General features: G+C 40.8%; 1 protein-coding gene across 17 annotated transcripts in view; it reads right to left on the reverse strand.

Moving 5' to 3' along the window:
• The window catches only part of LOC105691578 (cAMP-specific 3',5'-cyclic phosphodiesterase), a 290,405-nt gene that overhangs the window by 88,795 nt on the left and 179,420 nt on the right, over positions 1–22,190 (reverse strand). The window contains exon 1 of one of the 17 annotated variants that reach the window (XM_025746560.2): positions 4,822–5,347. The exons of the other annotated variants lie outside the window; for them this stretch is intronic. Coding sequence (XP_025602345.1) covers positions 4,822–4,907 — 86 coding nt within the window. The 5' untranslated portion in view covers positions 4,908–5,347. Of the gene's footprint in view, positions 1–4,821; positions 5,348–22,190 lie in introns of those variants that run through there. 17 annotated transcript variants of the gene reach the window in all.

Below are 22,190 nucleotides of genomic sequence, written 5' to 3' on the forward strand. Positions count from 1 at the left end.
CATATTTTTCGTCGCTGAAAAGCTTTCGGATGAATAGCCTAAATGCACGCAAAAAGGAGATCGTCTCACGAGGCGAATATATAAAAAAAATCATATATCGCGTTACTCGATTCGGCACATTTGATCTTTTCACGAACATCATCTCGCGTCGCACGGCAATATTCCGCAACTATAACGCGAGAATAAATTTCTCCCTCATCTGAAATTGTGAAGCTGCATATTATACGCAAGTCTTCTGCCAACTCCTCGAGACAAATTATATTCAAATTCACCCATCTGACAGCCTCGTTCAGCCAAAGGCAACGCTGCAGCATCGTACAGATGGGTCGAACAAAAGAAGAAAAATCTGAATGTCTTAATACGACGAAAGCGCGTTATATATACACTATTGCCATATAGGTGTTATCCACGGAGGTAAGAAGCGGGTGAAAGATAGAAGCGAATTGCGGGGGTGGCAGGGATTGGAGGAAATAAGAGCTCTCGAGGTGGGACGCTACCCCCTCGAAACAATAGGCCGTCGGTGGGACCGGTTGAACGAAGAGCGTTTCGGAGCAACGAGGAGTGACGTCAACGGCATGGGGATGAAACGGGGATGGGGGAGGGTGCGGAAGGGTGAGCGACGTGACGTCACCGGCCCAGGCCACGGCACCAGCCTCCGCAGCATCGATCAGCGCAAGTCAAGAGAAGAGGGAATATCGCTAATAGCCTCGCCCCACCCCCTATGAACTTTGCCAACGTACGCGCGTGCATGGTCCGGTATATATTTATTCGATTTCTTCAATTTTTCATAGTTTATCGACGTCCCTTGTCGCCCGACTCTTTAACTTCCGTGCTTTTAGTTCGTTGAACTTATTGCGCGATTTAATTTTCCACCTTATCGGACCTCGGGATCGGTAATTGTACTACACTCCGATACCGTGAGCTTCAGCGGTGAGTGGAACGGAAAATAGACCGTATTGCGAAAACCGTCGACTTCGTTCGAACTTTCTTCTTTTTCCCCCCCTCTCTTCTTTTATAAGTAACAAAGTTTTCGGACCGTCTGGCGGGACGAGATGATCCGATTTTTCGAGGACATCTTGAAGAGACATCAAACGGACGTTGCAGTGACCAAGCGGATCCAAAAAGGAGGATAAAATTTTAGGATAGCTCATAACTACCCCTCGATGTCAAATAGTAAATGGGGTAGAAATAAACTTTACACGCATAGGTACGTATTGATGATAATATAGCTGAGAAAAAAAAGATGTACGGTGCGAGGAGACGGAGGCATCTAATCGTTAAGGGTTGATCTACCGGTGTGACGTGTCGTTCTTCCGGAAGCTCGATTTATCCAGTTAGCGGTGGGTCAGAAGAGTCAATAATTCGCGAATGGCGGTCGTCGAAGAAAATACCAGCGCCGCAGCAATGATCATTTCTCCAATAGCTTCGGAGCGAAGGAATGTGCGGTAGAAATTGGAGTAGATTTTATATACACATACGTATACGTATAATATATATGTACACCCATTACGGAACACTGGACTGAAGCCAGGACACTATACGCTTGCAGCGAGGAAAAACGTCGTGACTTTTTTCCCGTAGTATCAACCCATTAGGTCGTCGCATGGATACATGTATGTGCGAATTACTTATACACTATATGTACATAGATTTGCCCTATACACGTATGATTTGGTTCATTACCGGTGAGTTTTTTCTCCATACAGCGATTCTCTCAATTTGAAATTATATTCCTGAATCATTTCATTACGTCGCTATAATTATAATATATAATATTATTCCACTGCGGCCCGTAGTGTACCATTTTTTCCCCACAAACATACAATATACATAGGTGAAAACTTCTGCACGAGAAAGTTACGAGGCGAGTATGTATGTAATGTAATATACTAATTCAAATTTTTTCATCGTTCGAGTTTTGTTTTATTTGATAGAACCGAGCACACGTATCAAGCGGCATGCCGCTTTCTGAGAGGGAAGAGAATGAAGAATAAAAAAGAAATAAGGAGAAATGAAACGAGGTAAAAGGCGTCCTATACGTACGCGCGTGAACGTCTCGAGAGACTTGAGGGAATATTTTTTCTCTCTCACCCCACGTTTTATTTCAATTCTTCGCGAAATACGCGTGTATACATGAAGGGTGGTGGCACGGTAATCTTCAAATTTCGTTTCGATCGCAGCCCGACGTTGTCAACAACTCGATTGGGGATTTTTTTTGAATTATCTACGGATTTTCGGGCGTTGTATTTTTCTTCCGATCGTCATTTTAAAAACTCGATGAAATTTTTCAAAAATCCATCGATACGAACGAATTATTTAACATACATCTGACGGTAATCGAGAGTAAACTACCGACATCACGACATGAATTGATCGGGGCGCGCGCGCGTGCAATGCTATGTATCACGTGTGAATGTAAATACATATAGTTAAGTATATGCCTACATATTTTATATCGATCACGTTAATTATGACGAGGCCTGCTATATACATACAATACCTGTTCATGCACATATTATATGGGTATTACATACTTTGTCGATGACGGGCCACCGGGTCTTCGTACCTCTAGGCAGTTACAGGTATATAGATATATATGTATATCCGGGGAGGGTGAACCTCTGGAACGGTAAACGTGTGTCTAGAGTGTTCCAACAACTACCTAATTGCATCGGTCGATGTGACCCAATTAAGTTTTGCGAACCTTGTGACGCGTGGGCGCCGTGACGCTTGTACGTGTTCAGGTATACGTGTATGTACGTACAGGCGGCTCCGAAATCGGCGTGGCGCGTCGCGTGTCTGCGAAACATTTTTCTTCCCTCTCCGTCTAATTATTATTATTATAACTATCGATATTACCGTTGTTCTAACTCGATCTTAGCAGCTTTTCATTTTTTACTTTCTCCCTCGATTTTTTTACATCCCAATCCAGCTAGTACGGCTGGTCTAACTTTGCGAGTTTTTTCTAATTTGCTTCGCTGACGACGAGAAAATTATCCACCTCGAAGTACCTCTGAAAAATCAACCGGGTGCAGAGATTTTGTTGGCGAAGTATGCGAAAAAAAGTCAAGCGCTGGCAGAGATGGTACAATTTTTTTTTTGCGAATTTGAATAACGATGTGTTTTAAAACTATGATACGGTGAATTCTGGAGCAAATGAATTTGAATCGATCGAAAATCTCAAACTTATTCCAAACTTTGAAATACATTTTGCGAAACTCGCCCTCGCGACCTGATCTTCTATGCATCATCGCGATCTAATCGGACTCGACAAAGATCAGAGTTTCAGCTGATAGTGTCTGAAGAAAAAATGGAAAAAAGGAAACTCAAACTTGCGGTTCTATATCTCGCGAGTTCATCTCCGGAAAAGTGAGACTGTCGAAAAAAGGATGCGAGATATGCAAAGAGCGTGTTTTTTTTTTCTCTCTTTTGCGCGGGCAATCGTGACGTGAGATAGTCGTTGCGTTTGCAGATATCGCACGTCTTATCGCGTAATGAATTGCTTCAGATTTAGCACAGATGCTCGAGGTTTCAGGACATATGAGATCACGCGATTTTTAAATTCTCTAATTCTTTTGGAAATTCTTTCACAGTGCTTGAAAAACTTAGTTCGAGTAAGTATATTATATTTCCGCGATGCAAAATCACCTCCTACATCGGTATATCTTGCGTACGATTAATACCGTTATATAAACGGAGAATCTTCAAGCCGAATATTCCGGCCTCGTTTTTTACGTATATTTAGTGACCGTCGAATAAAATCGATCACGTAATTCGGTCCCGTACAACACCAGGTTAGCTACAACGATCGAGTCAACGTCTGGGATATTTGCTGTAGCCGGTATCGACGAAGTCCAGGAAGTCATCGCGTGCCAAGAACCGAGAATCGCGTCACATTGCACTCGAGTTACGTTGTGAATTATAAGCACTTCACCCCTGATAATCTCGTTGAACCTTTGACGGAAATTATTCGATATGATACCGTACAATTATACACGTAGGTACATCGGTCTTCTTTATTCAGCTAACGATAAGATGTTCCCCATACAATCTGCAGTTGAAATTTAACATCATCTGTTTCATTTATATTCAGATAAAATCTACGATCTCTGTCCTGAACTTGACTGAAGTATTTGGTCAAGTTTAGGTGGAATCGACGGGCGTCGACGAACGAGAAATTTCATAGAACGAATCAAATCTGATAAAAAATCGTGCGATCTAACCAGGATTCTTCCTTCTCGTACGAATAATGGATATTGAATTTAAATAATATTTTTAAGAAGATTTCGACGAGGTCCAGATTTGACACATTTACGAATATATACCGGTTACTAGGCGATCCTCTCTGACGTCAAAACAATAATTGGCCATCCTCCCTGCCGTGTTCCGTGTAGTATAAATATGCCTATACTTTATGTACATATGTATATTACATAAGGTTATCGCGTTAGTATTATACGTTACATAGACCCCGTATGTATCGACTGTTTGAGAGGTACTTTATCATCGAATTGTCCCCAGCTGAAACGAAATTATTGCTTCATCTCCAAAGTTCTGGGGAGTTGCTGAAAATTTCGAAATTTCGTTTTTTGTTCTCATCGCGTTTTTTTTTTGCCTGAAAATATTCATATCGGCGATGACGCGGACAAACAATTAAACAAAACTAGTCTTTATCCGACTTGTTTTCGAGTGAAGTGCATCAACATTTTTCGATTAGAGAATGAGTGACGCAGTTCACGAGCCGAGAAGAAGAAGAAAAAAAACCGTTCTTATTTCGCTCGAAGAAAAAGATTTCGTCAAAGATCGAAGATTAGAACTGACCAGTTTGAAGGGTGTACACGGGGTCCACAAGGACAGCATCCACTGCTCGAGCGCTTCCTCCTGCGCGCGCACCAATCCTGTCCCATTATTTTTTCTCTCCCCCCGATTTATCGTTTCATGACTTCTTCATGCTTTCCGCTTGTACATAACTTTCCGTCTCACGGAGTATTCTCCTCCACGTGTCCCACCGGTAGTTGATTTTTTTTCTCTTCTTTTCCACTTTTTTTTCCCTCCTCTTTTTTTACTATAGCTCCAAGTCTTTAATCTTGATAATTGCTAGCGCTATACATTATCGTACCCGATCCTATACCCGTGATACGGGTTACGGTTACGCATATACGACGTATTGCTACTCGTATCGATTGCTATTATCCTTCGTTTGGTCGCACAGCGGATAGGCTTTAAAGTGAATTGGTGTTTCTCGTTTAATTTCCATATAAATTAAAGCCACGGTGATCATCGTCGCGATAATACTTGGTAAATCCGTCGGATTCCCGAGAACGGTACAAGGACTTGGAAGACACTTGAATTTATATTTCCGAAAACTTGCCAAGTTTTCTTTTCAAAACTTCCCGAGCTGATTTCGATGCGTCATAAAGCGAAGGAGACTTATCGCTCGTGGTTTTATGCATAACCGTTAAGTAATCCGCCAACCGAATTTTTACGATTTATTCATTTATATTTCGTTACATTCATTCGATGAATTTCTTTTTTATTGTCAATATTATTATATGTATTTTACGTATAGGATGATAAATATTATCTCTAATCGTTGCAATTTTTGATGTGTACATCGAATTTATATATTTATTGAAACTAGTAGTTATTCAAATATTGCACTATAATATCGGCAGTTGTTTCACCTCTGCCTTTTTATCACTGTCGATTATTAAATATCAGGTTTGATCGCGTTACTTGGAGGTCAATTAGTCCATCTTTTTGTCCATTGCGCGTTCTAGTAATTTGGAATTTTTCGGATATGTATTTTTTATTTTACGTTTATTTTATCGTTTCTAGTGTTAATCAATTACCAACTCCTTAACGGAGCTACGTAGAACCGAATGTTGATAGAAATTCGCATGTGAAGGGACATGTAATTATTACTCCGTACCGACTGCGAATTCGAAAACACAATCGATGGATACTCGTGCTGTTGAATTTTTCATAATTGGACTAATTTCTGCGACACAATAAAATCGATTGCGAAACCTGATAATATTCGACTATACTATATGCACGTGTGACGCGAAGATTGAAGATTTACAATAAAGTTTACGTTCAATAAACAGTAATCGTTCTCTATTAGTAAAACGTGCATTGCCGGGTTAATTTTCGATGATCGTAACAAATAATTGGGCATCTGCGTCGTCGACCGGCGTTGTCAGGTTGAAATTGACGTTATTATTACTCTTGTTTTATCCAACGACTCTCAGGAATATAGGACAGTTATTTTTCTTATTACTTTCATTTCCTTCCGAAAGTTCGCTAAATGGCGAATACAAGTTCAGGAGAAATATTGAACACGTTGCGAGGATACCGGTATTTTTTTTCTCGTAACTTTTGCGATACCGCTACATGGAAGAGGGGATATTTACAAGTGTAATCTTGAAGGGACATCAACAAGTTCACAAAACGTTATAGCTACGAGAAATTCATTTTTACGAGAGGCCGGTCATTATTTTTATATCGTTCGCCATCGATCACGTTTCACAGATCTTTACACTGAGCACTCGAATCGACGACATCGCCGTGTTACCGATGATAAAAAAATACGTTGCAGAGTTATCGAAAGCACACGCACGAGAGATTTGTATTTTTTTTTTTTTTTATTCCGGATTGAAAATTCTCTAACAATTGTGTCGACGAACGGAAAGGTGAGGGGCAAAAGTGCGGCGATTCCGGTTAATATTTAGATCGGTTAAGAGTTCCAGTTGAAGTCAGGGGTAGGTCAGAATAAGAGAGAATTCTAGCCGGGTGTCGGAACGCGCACCGTCCATGGCTGTATCGACGCGAGCGCTGCGACGCGACGCCCAAGTCGACGTCAAGCTATAGGTAAACCTCTGCGAGGGAACCTTCGGCGCCTATAACGTTTCGAACAACCCCTCGATTTTCGGTACTCCCGATATTCCCCGAACTTCTTCGAGACTTTGAATTTTTTTTCCTCGTTCTATTATACTTCCCCTTCCCTCACTCCTCTTTTCAGATTTGAAAATTAAAAAAATTCCTCGAACCCGGCGATTGTTCGGCGAGCGACGAATGAATAAGCCGGGTGCAAGAGCGTGAAACGAGCTCGGGACGATTACCTTCACTCGTTTATCAGTTATTGGTCGCGGAAATCTCTCCGTAGGGAATCGCGATCGAAGCGGAGCTGAAAACGGGCACACGTGTACACGCGCGCGTCCCTAGCGTCGTGATTTTCAGTTCACATATTTATTACACGTTATTTCAATCTCGCGTACAGCCACGAAGAACCAAAAGGAAGCACAAAAAGTAAAAGAAAAAAAAAGGAAAATTTGAAAATTTATAGCGCGTTACAAATTTCATATCAGTAGGTACCTGTACTCGGAAATGATGGTTTCTGTTACACAATCAAATTGGCAAATATATGATTGAGATTAGGTGCAGATTATATAATTTGAAAAGCAATCGGTTGAATGTCAATTGCAGACTCGGAAATAACCAGAGAGACTCGAGATAAATATTCACAGGTTCACAATGGAAGCTGTGCACATAATGGTCCACGTGGATTTTTTTATCTGGCGTTTTTCTTTCCTCTTCTTTCGTTAATACCGCGATGTGTATCACTATATCGAAGAATCATCTTTATAAAAGCTCACCAGTTACCCCCTAGTGGTGAATGAAATGAAAGAGGAATGAAAATTCCGTTTAAGGAAATTTAAAATGAGAAAAAGGGAGAAGAGGAGGTTTAAAATATTGACCGTGGTGTTTTTAATAGATTCCAGAAGCGTCGTTCCATATCTCATTCGGAGAGGTTTCGCTTCTCGCGTTATGTCCCCTCTCCCCTCTTTCCCCGCATCGTTGCCCCTTTTCATTCGTGCTTTTTTTCATAGCCCTGCGGAATCTATCTCGCATCTTTTTCCATACCTAGCGGTGCCTACCGACCTCATCCGACCGAACACTTGAATGGAGCTTTTAGCTAGAAAGCTAGAAGTTTTCCTGTAGGAGCTCCGGAGCTTTTCCGACCCCTCCGATCCCCCTGACGTGTCGAAAGCTCGTCACAACCTCCATCTGGCGGGGAAATCAGAAAGCAAAACGTAGATCGGAGCTTTTCTCGAGATAAGCTTAGGGATCTCCTGTAAGCGAAGGGTAAGTTTTATGGCGAGACGTATATACTTTCCGCTTAGAGTTATGTCATGTAACACTTCGTTGTTTAATAGTTCAGATTCTCATAAAATTGTTTCTTTCTTTTTGTCAATTTCCAAGTCAAGTATTCGAGAGCTTTTGCTTCACCTCAGATTTGTCGAACGTATAAAATTTCAGAAAAAAAAAAGAAAACAGAACGTATGTAACAAATGCTCCGTGCGAAATGTAAAAGAAAACGTAAGTGAAATTCTATACGAGCGGACAGACAGTGGTTGAATTATTCGTCCCGCATTGGTTTTGAGTCTCCTCTACTATACGTGATTCAATACGTGCTCTGTGACGTCGATACATTTCTGAGGAATATGCTGGTCAGATCTATTTTTAATAGTTTGAATGTAGAATCAGTCATCATTTTTTCCGAAACTAATTGTTCGCAACCGGTGAGGTTCTAATTATCTCTAATGTCACATGTGCGGGCAGGTATGCGTCACAAAGCAACGCGTACGTTGTAATTTACAGCGATGATGGATTGCTCGCCCCTCGAAATACAAAATCTACATTTTGATTTCGGGACGAAACACGTTGAATTTTCCTTCGCCTTGACCCGTGGCTTTTAATACTACGTGGATTTTCGCGACGTGTTGCTAAAATATGAGCACTGGATCAAAGGATCGAAAGTTTTGCTTCGCGAAATTGGAATCTGCGCATGGATTATCATTCGAGTTAGAACAGGGCTTATTCGTTTAATTCCATTTCCGTTTTTTTCCCTCCGAATAAAATAAACCCGGAGTTATTGACCTACAGCCCCTTCAACTTCTCGAATATTCAAAGTGAGAAGGGTGTGTAGAAACGCCGATATCAAAAACACGTGACATCATCGGCGAATACCCTTATTTTTAACGCATCCCTGAAATTTTGCAAATCGTCGATAGACGAAAGAGACCAACCATAAAGAAAATTAAAACATAGCATCTCGCTGGTATCTGTCATATCGGTTCGCCGCGATGTGGCGAAACTCTCCAACAATAAGTTAAGTCTGAATTCGTTGCAATAAGCGAAGCCACGACGCAGCGCCTCCGCAAAAATCCGACGACGGTTAAACTTGAAATATCGCGGAGGAGCGCGAACCCGCGGATGATTCTTCTCAGATATGTTACCGGCTTTTTATCGGTGAACTGTCGGTAGTTTGCCAGTTGCAGACTTCTACTTAGCCGACGTCAGCCTCCGAAAGCTCTTACTTCCTCGACCGAAAACAGGTTGAAACGGAAAAAGAGGAAAACTCGCTAATTGAATTGATGATACAGTGCGGTGCTTCGAGTTTCGTTATCTTGTGGCTTCTTGGACTATGTGAAATATAATTCCCCATACAAGGGCTTAGATTCATCGTCAGGAAACCACAAAAATGTAGAAAGGAACAAAACCAATGTCGGTTGAATCGATTTTTTACTGGTTGATATTCTGAAAGTGTAGAAACACGCTTAAGTGTTCTCGTCATGGCTCTGAAAGCGGAGCCAAATTTTCGAGTTTAGTGTATTCGATAACCTACCTATGCATATACATGTAGAGTGGTTTCAAGTGCAGGTTCGCTGCGTTTCAATAGAATCGTGCAAAAAATAAGGGAAAAAAGGGAAGTAAATATACTGTAAAAGCGATCGACGCAAAAATCCAGTTGATTCGACTCAATTTCCATGCTTCCAAAGAACCCAAAAAAATTATTTACCCATCCAGTCTTCCGTTTCATCATAGTTTTCCGAATCACCCAACGATTTGAACGATCCGAAATTTGGATTACTACATTTGCACGCACGAGTTGCAAAGTCTCCTCGTTAGCAGTTTCAAGTGAATGTACAATGCGTTGAACAGATGTTAGGTAGTTTCTGGTAGGTTGAGACGTCATGCAAAACTGCTAATTCTCCTTGACAGTTAGATTTAATTAGCAGGAGAACGAAGTTGATAATTCATGAGGGTGAATATTATTCCTTAATTACTTGACCTTAATGAATACGCTATTGTTTGTTAAAATTATTACTACAGTTGGCTGAGTTGGATATCATTCATATTTTACCGAGGAAATTTCACTAAGAATAATTTGTTCTTTGACCAATAAAAACTGTTGTAGGTACATCCTTTTCAAAGCGCGACAATCCAGATTTTCCGCTACGTTCTTTCTAACCCGACATCAAAAACTAAGAGAAGAAAGAAAAGAAAAACATCACCTCTCAGTAAATTATATTCCACTCGTTCGTCCAACAATGCTGCACATAATGTTTGATTAAATTTTGCCCCACATTCATATAGTCAGCTCAAATGCTCGTGCTTTTGAAATATTTTTAACGGGTCTGGAAAAACTTTTAATTACATTAGAGTAGCGAACAAGGGAAGAAAAGGAGAAGAGGAAAGATAGAAAGGGAAAATAGCCGGTGAAAATATTGGGAGTGAAAAAACTTCCGTCAAGAAAATAAAGAAGTTAAAACGAAGAAGAAAAATCAAAAGATTCAAACTACTGAGCGGAATGGTAAGTTTGCTGTGAAAACCGTTTCGCGAAAGCGGACGGCGCGTCTGACTAAAGTCGTCCTTTACTCCTAACTTCGGAGACGAGTAGGTATGGCGCGGGCGGATCAGTAGCGTGAGTCTTACTACTAGCAGTCGTCGGAGCTGCGCGTTGCACCAGAAGCGCTTTTGTTTAACCTCTTAGATTTAACGGGGTGTATTTGAGTTTGAAACTTTTATGAAATGGGAAGAATATTATTCCGCAGAACTCGCGAACGGGTGTAGAATATCAATTACTCGCCTTCCCTGATCTCTAGCTTCCGAATATCTCCGAAAATATCCGCGTATTATAGGCATACCGACTTGAGTGCAGAATGGTCATTTGAACTCCGAGGGAAACACGATGCACTTAAATACATTTAATATGAAATAGTGAATGGAAAGACTTATTCTATACATATATTAGAGTGGGTTGAAAAAATTTTTTTTTTATTTTCTCAGCATGGGGGCAGAATAACCTTATAAAAAAAGAAAATTTTTTCCACCCAATGATTACTCGATCGATTGCATAAGTAGGTGATTTTGGCTTTGAGATTTGGATTCCTGAGCTGATTATATGTCAGATTACTCTTAAAGAACCAAAAAATAATTCCATTTTCGAGCAAAAAAAAAATCATTTTTTTAATAAGGTTTAATATGCTTTTCTTACGTATTTTGACCTCAGAAATCCAAATCTGGAAGAAAAATTGATCTATCTCTAAAATTGACCGAGTTATCGCAAATTTTCAGCTTTTTGGGGTCAAAAATAAAAAATTGATTTTTTGACGTATCTCGATGTAATTTGAGCTCAGGAATCCGAATCCGAAACAAAAATTGATCTATCTTGAAAAATGACCGAGTTATCCTCATTTTTTCGCATTTTTTACCCTAAAAATGGAGATATCTCGAAGGGAAAAAATCGTAGCTCAATTTGGACAACGGATTCGTGTTTCTGAGGTCAAAATACATGAGAAAAGTGCCATACGATCAATTTTTAAAAATAAAAATTTTCGGCCAAAATTTGAGATTTTTCCAAGGGGTACCCCTTACGATTTTTTCAAATTTTAGTCGGAAATTTTTATTTTTTAAAATTGATCGTATGGCACTTTTCTTATGTATTTTGACCTCAGGAACACGAATCCGTTGTCTAAATTGAGCTACGATTTTTTCCTTCCGAGATATCTCCATTTTTATGGTAAAAATCGCCAAAAAATGGGGATAACTCGGTCATTTTTGCAGATAGATCAATTTTTCTTTCGGATTCGGATTCCTGAGCTCAAATTACATCAAGTTAGAATAAAAACTCAATTTTTTATTTTTGACCCCAAAAAGCTGAAAATTTGCGATAACTCGGTCAATTTTAGAGATAGATCAATTTTCCTCTCAGATTTGGATTCCTGAGATCAAAATACGTAAGAAAAGCATATTAAACCCAAAAAAAACAATGACTTATTTTTTGCTCAAAAATCGAATTTTTTTTTGGTTCTTCAAGAGTAATCTCACATATAATCAGCTGAGGAATCCAAATCTGAAAGCCAAAATCATCTACTCGTGCAATCGATCGAGTAATCATTGGGTGAAAAATTTTTCTTTCAACCCACCCTAGTATATATGTATACGCAGACTTGAGATGAAAAAATTCAATAAGAAGAAAAATTATAAAAAATTACGTGGACGAAATTTTGGAAAACTGTAAGTAGAGTGATTATTACGTTGAAATTTCTTGTCGCTCGAGTGCATCCAATCAGGACATGTAACTCAATAGTAGACCCCAAAATGACGGTAATTGCGGCGTAATTGGAAGTTGGAGCGACGACGACGAAAGCTTGGGTGAATTCGACTTGCAACGGCGCGGTAGTAACACAGCAGCGCGTCGGCATGGGAGCTGAGGCACATCAAACACCGTAGATAGCGACGGGGTAAACTAAACGTACGAAGTATACGGATGTACGAGACCTAAGTACATACAAGAAGTGACCTCTCACCCCGTACAGGGCAAACTTGGTTCAAACCTCCTCCGTTGCCGTTGCTTTTCGCGTCTTTGCAGTCAAATTTCCGGAGTATAACACAAGAGTCGCAAAAGTTTGTATACGAGATTGCCCGAGGCAAACCGGATATGGTAGATGTCAACGTCGTATGACCTCCGGGCTGTATACTCGGGCGATACACAAACGACGCTTACTTCGTAACGTTCCGTACAACAAAATTTAAAGGAGCATATTGCGTCGGTCCGACATCAAATTATTGGGATAATAATTTCAGACCTCAGAAAAATTCACGAGGTTCCTTTTTTTCAAGTGCCTCTCATTCGACCGCTCAAAAACTCGGGCGCAAAGGAAAACTTTTTCAACTCGTCGCGGCGTTTTTGGCGAATCGAATTCGCGACGGAGACCGATGCCGATTAAACATAGTCCCTGGATATCCAGCAGCTGCTGTTACAGCTTCAGAGACAAATTGACTTCAATTTCCTCCGCAGCTGGTCTGTCATTTCCTACGTATGAGAAGTATAATTAGAATAGAGAAATCACTCCAATAATATCTATCTCTGCTCATCTATGCAAATAATTTTCGTACCTATAGACTTTGATATTTTTCAGTATCAAATACTTCCTTTTCATCATTGCAGTTTCATTCGAATAAACGAAGCTTTTCGTCAAGAGCCTGTACTTGGAAATTTTTTCAGCGGTGTAACGTCATATAGTGCATTGATTTCATCGTTACGGTATTCGTGATTCCAACGACCCTGATTTGAGTTTGGAATAAATTTAAAGCGGGCATATTTTGGCCGCACACACTTCGTAGCTGGGGCATGTACCTAGTTTTACGTACGATTCGTAATTGGTTCGTGAATTATACACCGAGATTTAATTAGTGAGGAATAAACCCAAACAAAAACTTTCATAGTTATAATTAAACGTATACACGGGGAATATACGCATTCGAGGCGAACTCCCGTACAATTAGACCTCTCGACGTAAAACGGTTATTTTTCAGAACACGTACGTAGAAATGATTCGCCAGACTCACGATATTCGCGAGGCTCGGTTCCGACCACCTTTCCCAGTTGTACCTACTGTAATTTGTTCGGAAATAACATCTCTGTGTTGTCCTAAGCCCGGTTGCGTCCCTCCACTTTCGCTACGTCCGATGGGGTTTCTCCATTGGGTAGGTATAATAATCTATTTCACATACTCGACCATACGGCCCTTGCCTATCTCAAAGCTTTGTCTTCCTACTGTGAGCTGGCCGAAGCAAATTCGATATAGTTGTCCGATCGTGCGCTAGATTTTCCATTCCACGTACTCGCTAGGTATGCGCGAACGAAAGCTCTCGACGATAAGTCGCATTCGAGAGGCACTTCGAAGTGGCGAATAATAATAACGACAACAATAATAATAAGGATGTGAGACATTTCTCTCCTCCGCATAAGCTACGTCGTCGACTAATCGGACAATGCAGCTTCGCCGAAATGTGCGCATCGCATACACGTTTCTGGAATATCTGCATGCAGGCGACCCGATAATACGTCTTAAAAAGCTCACGAAGCTCTCAAAGTTTCGCGTTACTCACATCCGCTGAGCTGCTCCGACCAACGAGAGTAAAACGCAATAAAGCACGTAGTAAAGGGAATAAAGACAGACGTAATAAGTTTACCTTGGAAATTTAGGTAAAAAAAATTTGACGGACTTTTGATTGCAAGCTCAACCATCGTAACGGTATCGCTGATAATTGCGTAAAGTTTTGGAGTGCGATGGAAACAGACAACGAGTAATTCTTGAACTCTTTTACAAAAAATATATTTAATTAAACAAGCTTTTGGAAAGCTCTGGAAAATTCCACGTTCCGTTCAACGTCAACTCGAGGTGATTCCACGTCTAATTAACGATTAATAAAATACCTCGCGCCGCAAATTAATCACGCGAGCGTCAATGACGTACGAACATCTGTAGTACTGTATTATACATAATGTGCCGGCATAAACTACCGTCGCTACTCATTTGGCAGTCTCCCGAGTGCTCGGTCAAGTGGTACGTACCAACCTGAGCGCGTCACAAGCCAAAAATAATAATTCAAACCAATGACGTCGGACCACGACGCATTCTAACGTAGAGACGTAGAAAATAACACTACCGAACATAATGAATCATACGCACGTGGTGGTGCCCCCGAAAATTAACGCGCTAGAAAATCACGGGGACGCTCTTCATCGTTCCACTCGGAGGTATGGACTGCGATTTTCAACGAGCTTAATTGAAGTTATCAGCTTCGGTACAAAAGGGAGTCAATTCCGATATACTACCATTCGGTGGTAAAAAAATAAAGATAAAATTAATGTTTTTGAATGAAGCCGACGGCATAAAGCTCGCGGAATTCAACATTTTGACATTTACAATCTTGTAATAATAAACTCACGTACCCACATGACGTTGTTTGTGTCGGAGTTTTTGATTGACATACAAGCGGATCAGAGAATCGCATCGTTTTCAATTTAAACTTCTTTTGACTAGAGTTGAATTATTTTCAAAGAACATACTCTGCGAACGCTTTTGAAACAGCTGAAGATGAGTTACCGCTCTATAATATAAGCATCATAAAAGCGTGGTAATAAAGAATCGAGTATCAATTATTCGGTCGTATGAAAGGATCTTCGTACTCGAGAAGTTTTTGTTCACACACATCATACCTTTGCAATGAGAATACTGACAATTATTTCTATCGTTTCTAACGGTTATAATAATAAAACTGAGTCACGAAATAGTCGTACGACATGAATCGTCGTGCGTTCCGCCGGTTGGTTTATTGTTTGCCAGAAAAGCTCGCTTCGTTTGTCCGACAAGAATTGGAATCTGCCCAAAAATTTTCGATTGCCGTAACCGTACGAAAGTTCAAATTAAAAATCGAGTGAAAACTGTGTATAACGATCAAAAGTTGCATTTTTTTTCTCGTGCAGCGGCGTTTTTTTTTTCATATCCCGTCACACGCGTCTTGAGTTCACAAGACGAGAAAGCAGAGAAAAGAGTTATCCTCTGAAACTAGGATCGAGTTATGGTTGAAAATACGATGCAGAGATTGTGATGAGAAGATGGAAAGAAAATTTGACATATTTTGACAAGCGTTTGAAAATGAGTTTTAATTTTAATATGCATATGCCGGTGAATGGAATTCTTTTCATTACTTCGCAGAAAAGAATAAATCCGAAAATTTATCGGATGTTGAATTATTCGTTCCTATTAAGAGTGAATGATCAACTTCTTCTTTTTTACGTACACATGCACGTCGTTGGCGGTGGAAATAAATTCCGGACAAAATTTCATTACCGACGTACATCTTGAACGAAAAGTAGAATAATGTGACGAGTAATTTGTCTCTGGATATTTCACATTCATAATTCCAACGACTTTTTAATCCCATTTTCTCATTTTTGGAATTTTTCAATTACGGAGATTCACCGGGGGTGAAAATCAAATAAAAAAAAAAAGAAAATAGTTACTCGCTCCGACGAGGGTTTTATTTCTTGTACCCGTTTCTTTCTTTTTTTCTTCAATGTTTTTCAAATGTATTTCGCTCTTTTTCAACACCGACATCATCACGTAGTACGTCTAACATTCTAAAACGTTAAGCTCCTGTCCATGGTAAAGTATATTATCCGGCAATTTCGCACGCATTAGAGCGTAGAGAGCTTTGCCATTATACCGGGCAGAGAAGACAAAGGGAGGGAGAAAGCGTGAGAGAAATTTGGGCGACGGCAAGAGGATTCTTCGTACCTCCCAAGACCAAAGGATAACAAATTCTGTGATCCTATTAATAAAACGGGAATGGGGTGAGAATGTAGTCTCTCGTATGGGTACACGCGTGCGACTTATTTACCCGGCTCGATGTCGCATTAATAATTTTTTACAGTAAGCATCACATCAACTCCGATCGCCAGTTTGTTTCGATGGCCTACGATGAACGACGTCCCATGTCACACGGAAACGAGGAGGTAACTTCAAAATATATCCTCCTCTCATTGGGCTTTCGACACACGAAGTTTTTTCAAGGAGAAGATCGAGCTGTAATCTCGCCCAAAAACTAACTATGAACCGAAAAATCTGAAGCTCAAAAAACTCCGGTTATCAAGAAGGATCATAGGGAAAGATATAATAACAAAGTCTTATTAACGTTTCTGATACGAGTTTGATAACGAAGGGAATCTGAGCTCTTCGCGGATATTATATCGATATCTTCGGCGTAAAAACTTTTTTTCACCCGTGTAATACGCTCGTAACTCCAATAACGTGAAGCTGGCAGGACTTTGAAGCGAATGAAATGGTGCAAAAAATCGAGGAAAAAACACGTACTCACACGTGGCGTATATTTGTATGCACTATGCGCATCTAACATACGCCATAAACGTGAGCAATGACGTGAAATTGGGTCAATATCGAACCGCATCAAACGAACCGAGTTTGCCGAGAGCAAATTCCGCATCAACTAGGAATTCCACGCTCGTCAGTTATGTCGCAAGTTTTCGATTACATGTTTTCAGAAATTCACCGAATCCGCAAACTGAATCGATCTATTTATTCGAACGAATTTCGGAGCAAAAGAATAGAGACATTCGGTCAAAGGATTCGTTTTTCCGGGGTCGAATCACGTTAGCAAACGGTCGTTCGAACGACCCCGAGAGTATTTGAGATTAGCTTGAAAAATTGCAGAATCACTATTCGGAAGATTAATTTTTTTCAATTTCGAGGCCTACAGTATAACAATATTCCTATAGAGTGAGTCAATTAAAGAGACAAATTTCTGGTCCAATGCACAACAAGAAAGATATATCTACAATTATATTTGTACACACTTAACCGGTATAACACGTATCGTTGCTCGCTATTCTCCGGAGTAACTTCTTTGATATAAATTAAATGAAAGTTACACGATCGCTAGGATCCACTTTTGGATTTGGAATACCTTGTCTCGAGCAACTTTGGCGCTCGCATTTCTGTATCGGATATAATTTGTGACTTTAAGGCAAAATAAGGTGAAACACAACGATATTCCGAAAGCTAAATCTACCTCTCATTTGTACATCAAATACAACTTTCCTCATATTATCTGCAGGCAGGAAAAGGGTTGGGAATCTTCACCCGAAAAGGTTTGAACCTCGACTATACATTTTCACCCTCGCTTTCCTTCTGTACACCCCGAGTTACGTGTGCTACGGCGCTGCTTTGTGTCGAGCTTATCTTTAACTTAGAATTTCACTTTCTCCCATAGCGGCATCTCATCCTCCGCACTTACAAGTTGGTTACAGGAGGTTCATTTTTGAAACCTGACGTCCTATATAAGGTTACAAAGGCTATCGCACGACTCGCGCGTAATACACCATCTGATTTTCGAATATAAATACGAAATTTCATCCCCGCCTCGAGATTCTCGTTGTAAATTGTTGATAAGATTTTCGACAAAGTTGAAAGATGTCGACCACCTCGATATCACCGAATACGGATTCGCCGCAAAAACAAAGAGGAATGTTACGGACTTACGTCGACTCAGCGCGATCATCCGCACATCGTATATCCCGATGCCAATTGATATTTGGGCAAACTTACCTGGAACAAATCGAAAAGAGAAGAGATTAAATCGATAGGATTCGAAGGGAGCACGGATCCGAAGATATGAAAATTCGAGCCATAGCAAAAGCCGTGCACGGAGACTACGGGATTTTGGAGATTACGTGTGTACGTATAGATATTCCGTGTCATCTGCGTGACGGAATATGGCTAATGGGTTCGGTGTGGTTCAGTTGAGTTGCAATAATAGCTTGTATAAGGTCGTACATTCGTAGGTCTAGCCTCTAGTCTGGCGTGAAAGCTCTAATCATTCCATCCGATTTAGCGTTCAACTTACGGTACAGCCTATTGACCGTGTTGGTACGGTGTATACAGTGATAGAACTCGCGTACATCTTATTTTAGCGCTCGTCGTAATAATGGCCGACAACCTTAGAGTTATCCAACTGTCAAATACGTTTCAGTTAATTCACGCGTTTTTGGCCGCGTGCCAGTGTAAATACCTCAGAAACATTATCGGGCTATTGGCCATAACGTCTCTACGACACTTTTGTACCTACTTAGCCACCATAAAAAGAAAAGACGCCAACTCTCGTTTATATCGACGCCGTCTTTCCGTCGACGTCCCGTGATCCAGATTTCCACTTTTCGAGACTCGGGTTATGTAATTGACGGACAAAAATTTCAACGGACAGGTACACAAGTATATAATCATTGTCGGAAGTATTCAGTTTTACGGCTTAATATCACGTGGATATCATAGCTATATGGTAGGGCGCGACGAGTTTCGAGATATCGGGATTTAACCCCTTAACCTACAATGACGGGCATAGCCCGCGTACGATGGTTGGGCCAAACCCGAATTTTACGGGCATAGCCCGCGTACGGTGATTGGGCCAGAAGTAAATATTACGGGCATAGCCCGCGGACGGTGATCGGGCCCGATGTAAATATTACGTGGAATATTTGATACGCATTTACAGTCTGATGCAATAATTGTGGTAGGCGCAAGTATTACAAAATATTTATTTATACTTGTATACTTGTATACAATTTCGGCCCAACATCTTCGAATCTAAATCGTAGGTTAAGGGGTTAATGGGTGAGCAATGATTAATTCAGGGCATCGCGAATGCCCTGAACTCGTTTTTCACCAAAGCATGTAATTTGTACAGTTGTGGTTTGCCTTTAGCGGTGGGGCGATCATGTGCACTATTTTGTAGTGGGAATGAGTTTTATGGCTTGTTTCCCAATTAGCGCGATGGACGAGAGTGGCCCTAATTTATTGGTCGTTGAAACGGCGCCTTTTTGGTCTGGATTCGAAACTTATTACACTTGAATTCCAGGCGTTTCAGATGATTGCGCCCGCTTCTTCATCTAATATGGACGCGAGACTTCATTAGACAAAGTGCGTATACATACCGCGAAGCGAGGTGTGATTTTGCAAAAAAAAAAAAAGAAAAGTCAATATGGGTCAACGATCGCCGCGACGGATCGTCGCTGTCGTGAGTCGGAAATTGGAGATTTCTAAAAAGGGTATACCTCGCCTGTATCGCGACCGAGCAGTGATCGACGGTATCTCGGTACACGAGAGATGATGACTCGACCGCGTCACCGCTGCACTGCCGAACGATCGTTACTCCCTCCCCGAATTTATTCGATAATACGAACAACCCACATCAACCCTCGAAGAATCGCCTTGAGCAAATTTATTTTCCATTCATCCCTTTCCACCTGTTTACCGTCCCACCACCCTCTTGTTTATTCAGTCGCTGCCTCTCACATCGCCCGTATAAATTTCTCATTCTACCACATACGCGTTGCGTGTCGTCGTCACAAGTTGACATAGAGGCCTGCAAATTTTATTCTATTTTTTTTATTCATCGGACGATAATCATAAATTCATTCCCCCGAATGGGTGTAGATCTTTCAAACGTACTCCGGGTCCGACTGACGAAGGTTTTCGTGCCTAACGAATCGGGTTACACGGTACGTTACATAAACGATTTTATTCCTCGCAACCAAGTTGTGAAATAGTCGGAGAGTTGATATAATGAAATATCGTTGATTTCCACGATTAATCGTCTTCATTTCACTTCTTTATTCGGTACACACACGTTCACGTGATGAACCACGGATATGTCAGCTGCGGTAATATTGACTCAAGGCATATGTATGTTCCCTGCGACGTGTTGCGGGTGATTTTACTCGTGCCTTGAACAGTACATAGGTGTATACCTGTCCGTTACGAACGGAAGAACAATAAGTCATCTTTTCGGTATTTATAGATTGTTTTGGCACGAACCGTGACGCATAAAGTGGGCCACCGATGTTTCGAAAATGTCATCTATTCGAAACTCACGAACAACAATCAGATGTTATCAGATTTTCAGGCATGTGAAGTTTCTCTGACACATTGTTTTTACGGTAGAAAAGAAAAAAACCAGCAAAAAAAAAAAAAAAAAACGAACAATCGATCAAAAAATGAAAAAAATATGCCATCGCTATGCAATTGCCTTTATCCTGGGCGGCCAGTGGGTATATGCACGTGAATAAAATCGATCGCCATTCGCAGCGGCTAACACTTGATTCAGATTTGTTCCACCCCTTGACCTAGAGTCGAATCGAACGTGGTCTCGAACGTGACGATACGATAATTACGTGGGCTGACAATTTTTTCGTCAATTTTGTCGTTTGTCCGTTTTTTCGTTCCTTTGTGCGTGTGTTTTTTTTACATACTTCATTCAATTTAGAGATTCGCACGATCTGCGCTCTAGCGAAGATGAGATGAAACGGTAATTCGAAATTACGCAGTGACCTGTGATTGCAGACCTTATTCACCCAACGCGCAGTTTACAACGAAAAGAATGAAAAAGAGAACAAAGAAGAATACACGCGAACATCTGTGGCCTCGAAGGAAGAATTCGATGACTGAATACATTATTGTGACTCGGCACGTGATAATTATCACACGAATGTCTGTCTATGAAGAATACTCCAGACATCGGACGACTGAACATTCACGACTCGATATTTGTGTCGGCGCAACACCGATACGTCGTTTCAACGACGAGGATTTTCATAAATTCGAAAATTTGTGTTATCGATTCTCTCGTGGTTGCGTGTATTCGATGTGCCTCGTCTACGTACCTCATTGTACACGCGAATCTATCGTACGGATGAACAAACATCGCGCAAAACCATTTACAGATCGGATCAACTGCGAAGTTAACAAACATTCGTCTGGACGTTCTTTACATCGGCGTAATTGCATACCGCGGAATTACGGTTGGAGAGGTTTACGTGTATGAAAGAAACGATCTCGTTCGTTTGAAATCATGAGGAAACTCCACCGTTGGAGTAAACGTGATCGAAAGTCTTCGCGAATAGGCTATTCTCAAGGGTCGCCAGCTACCGTGTAACGTAAACGAGCAACTGACGTCGAGAGGTTTCAGAATTTTGCATAGAGTTTTAGGGTGGAGTGTTTTGACCCACCTATTCGGTCGGTATGCTTCACGGGATACATCTATGCAAGGTAATGTGTTTTGAGATTATAACTCGAGAGATACTATCCAAAGTTTCAGACAAGAGAAACTTTGTACGACGAAGTGCCTGTGGAGAGTATTGGCTCGAGTAACTTCGAAGGGATCGAGTAGCGCGAGGAGGCCCAACCGGGGAACTTGATTGATATTTTGCTATACCGTTTCAAACTGCGAAAACCATGGCGAAATCAGGCGGCGAATGGTGAATGCGAGTAAAGTTCACGATGATTTCATAAGCGAAGTATTCGCGGACCACGTTGATCATTGAAGTTTCGTTGCCGCGAATTTACTTTTACCGTAATTTGCGGGACGAACTTGTCGAATTCCTCGATTCAACATTTCTGCTTAATTATTCGTCACTCGACGACGGTCTATTTAATTTAGTACAGGGTCGAACAAACTTGACCTTTCGTTAAATTAAT

This window comes from Athalia rosae, chromosome 1 (assembly GCF_917208135.1).
Source record: "Athalia rosae chromosome 1, iyAthRosa1.1, whole genome shotgun sequence".
Classification (NCBI taxonomy): domain Eukaryota; kingdom Metazoa; phylum Arthropoda; class Insecta; order Hymenoptera; family Athaliidae; genus Athalia; species Athalia rosae.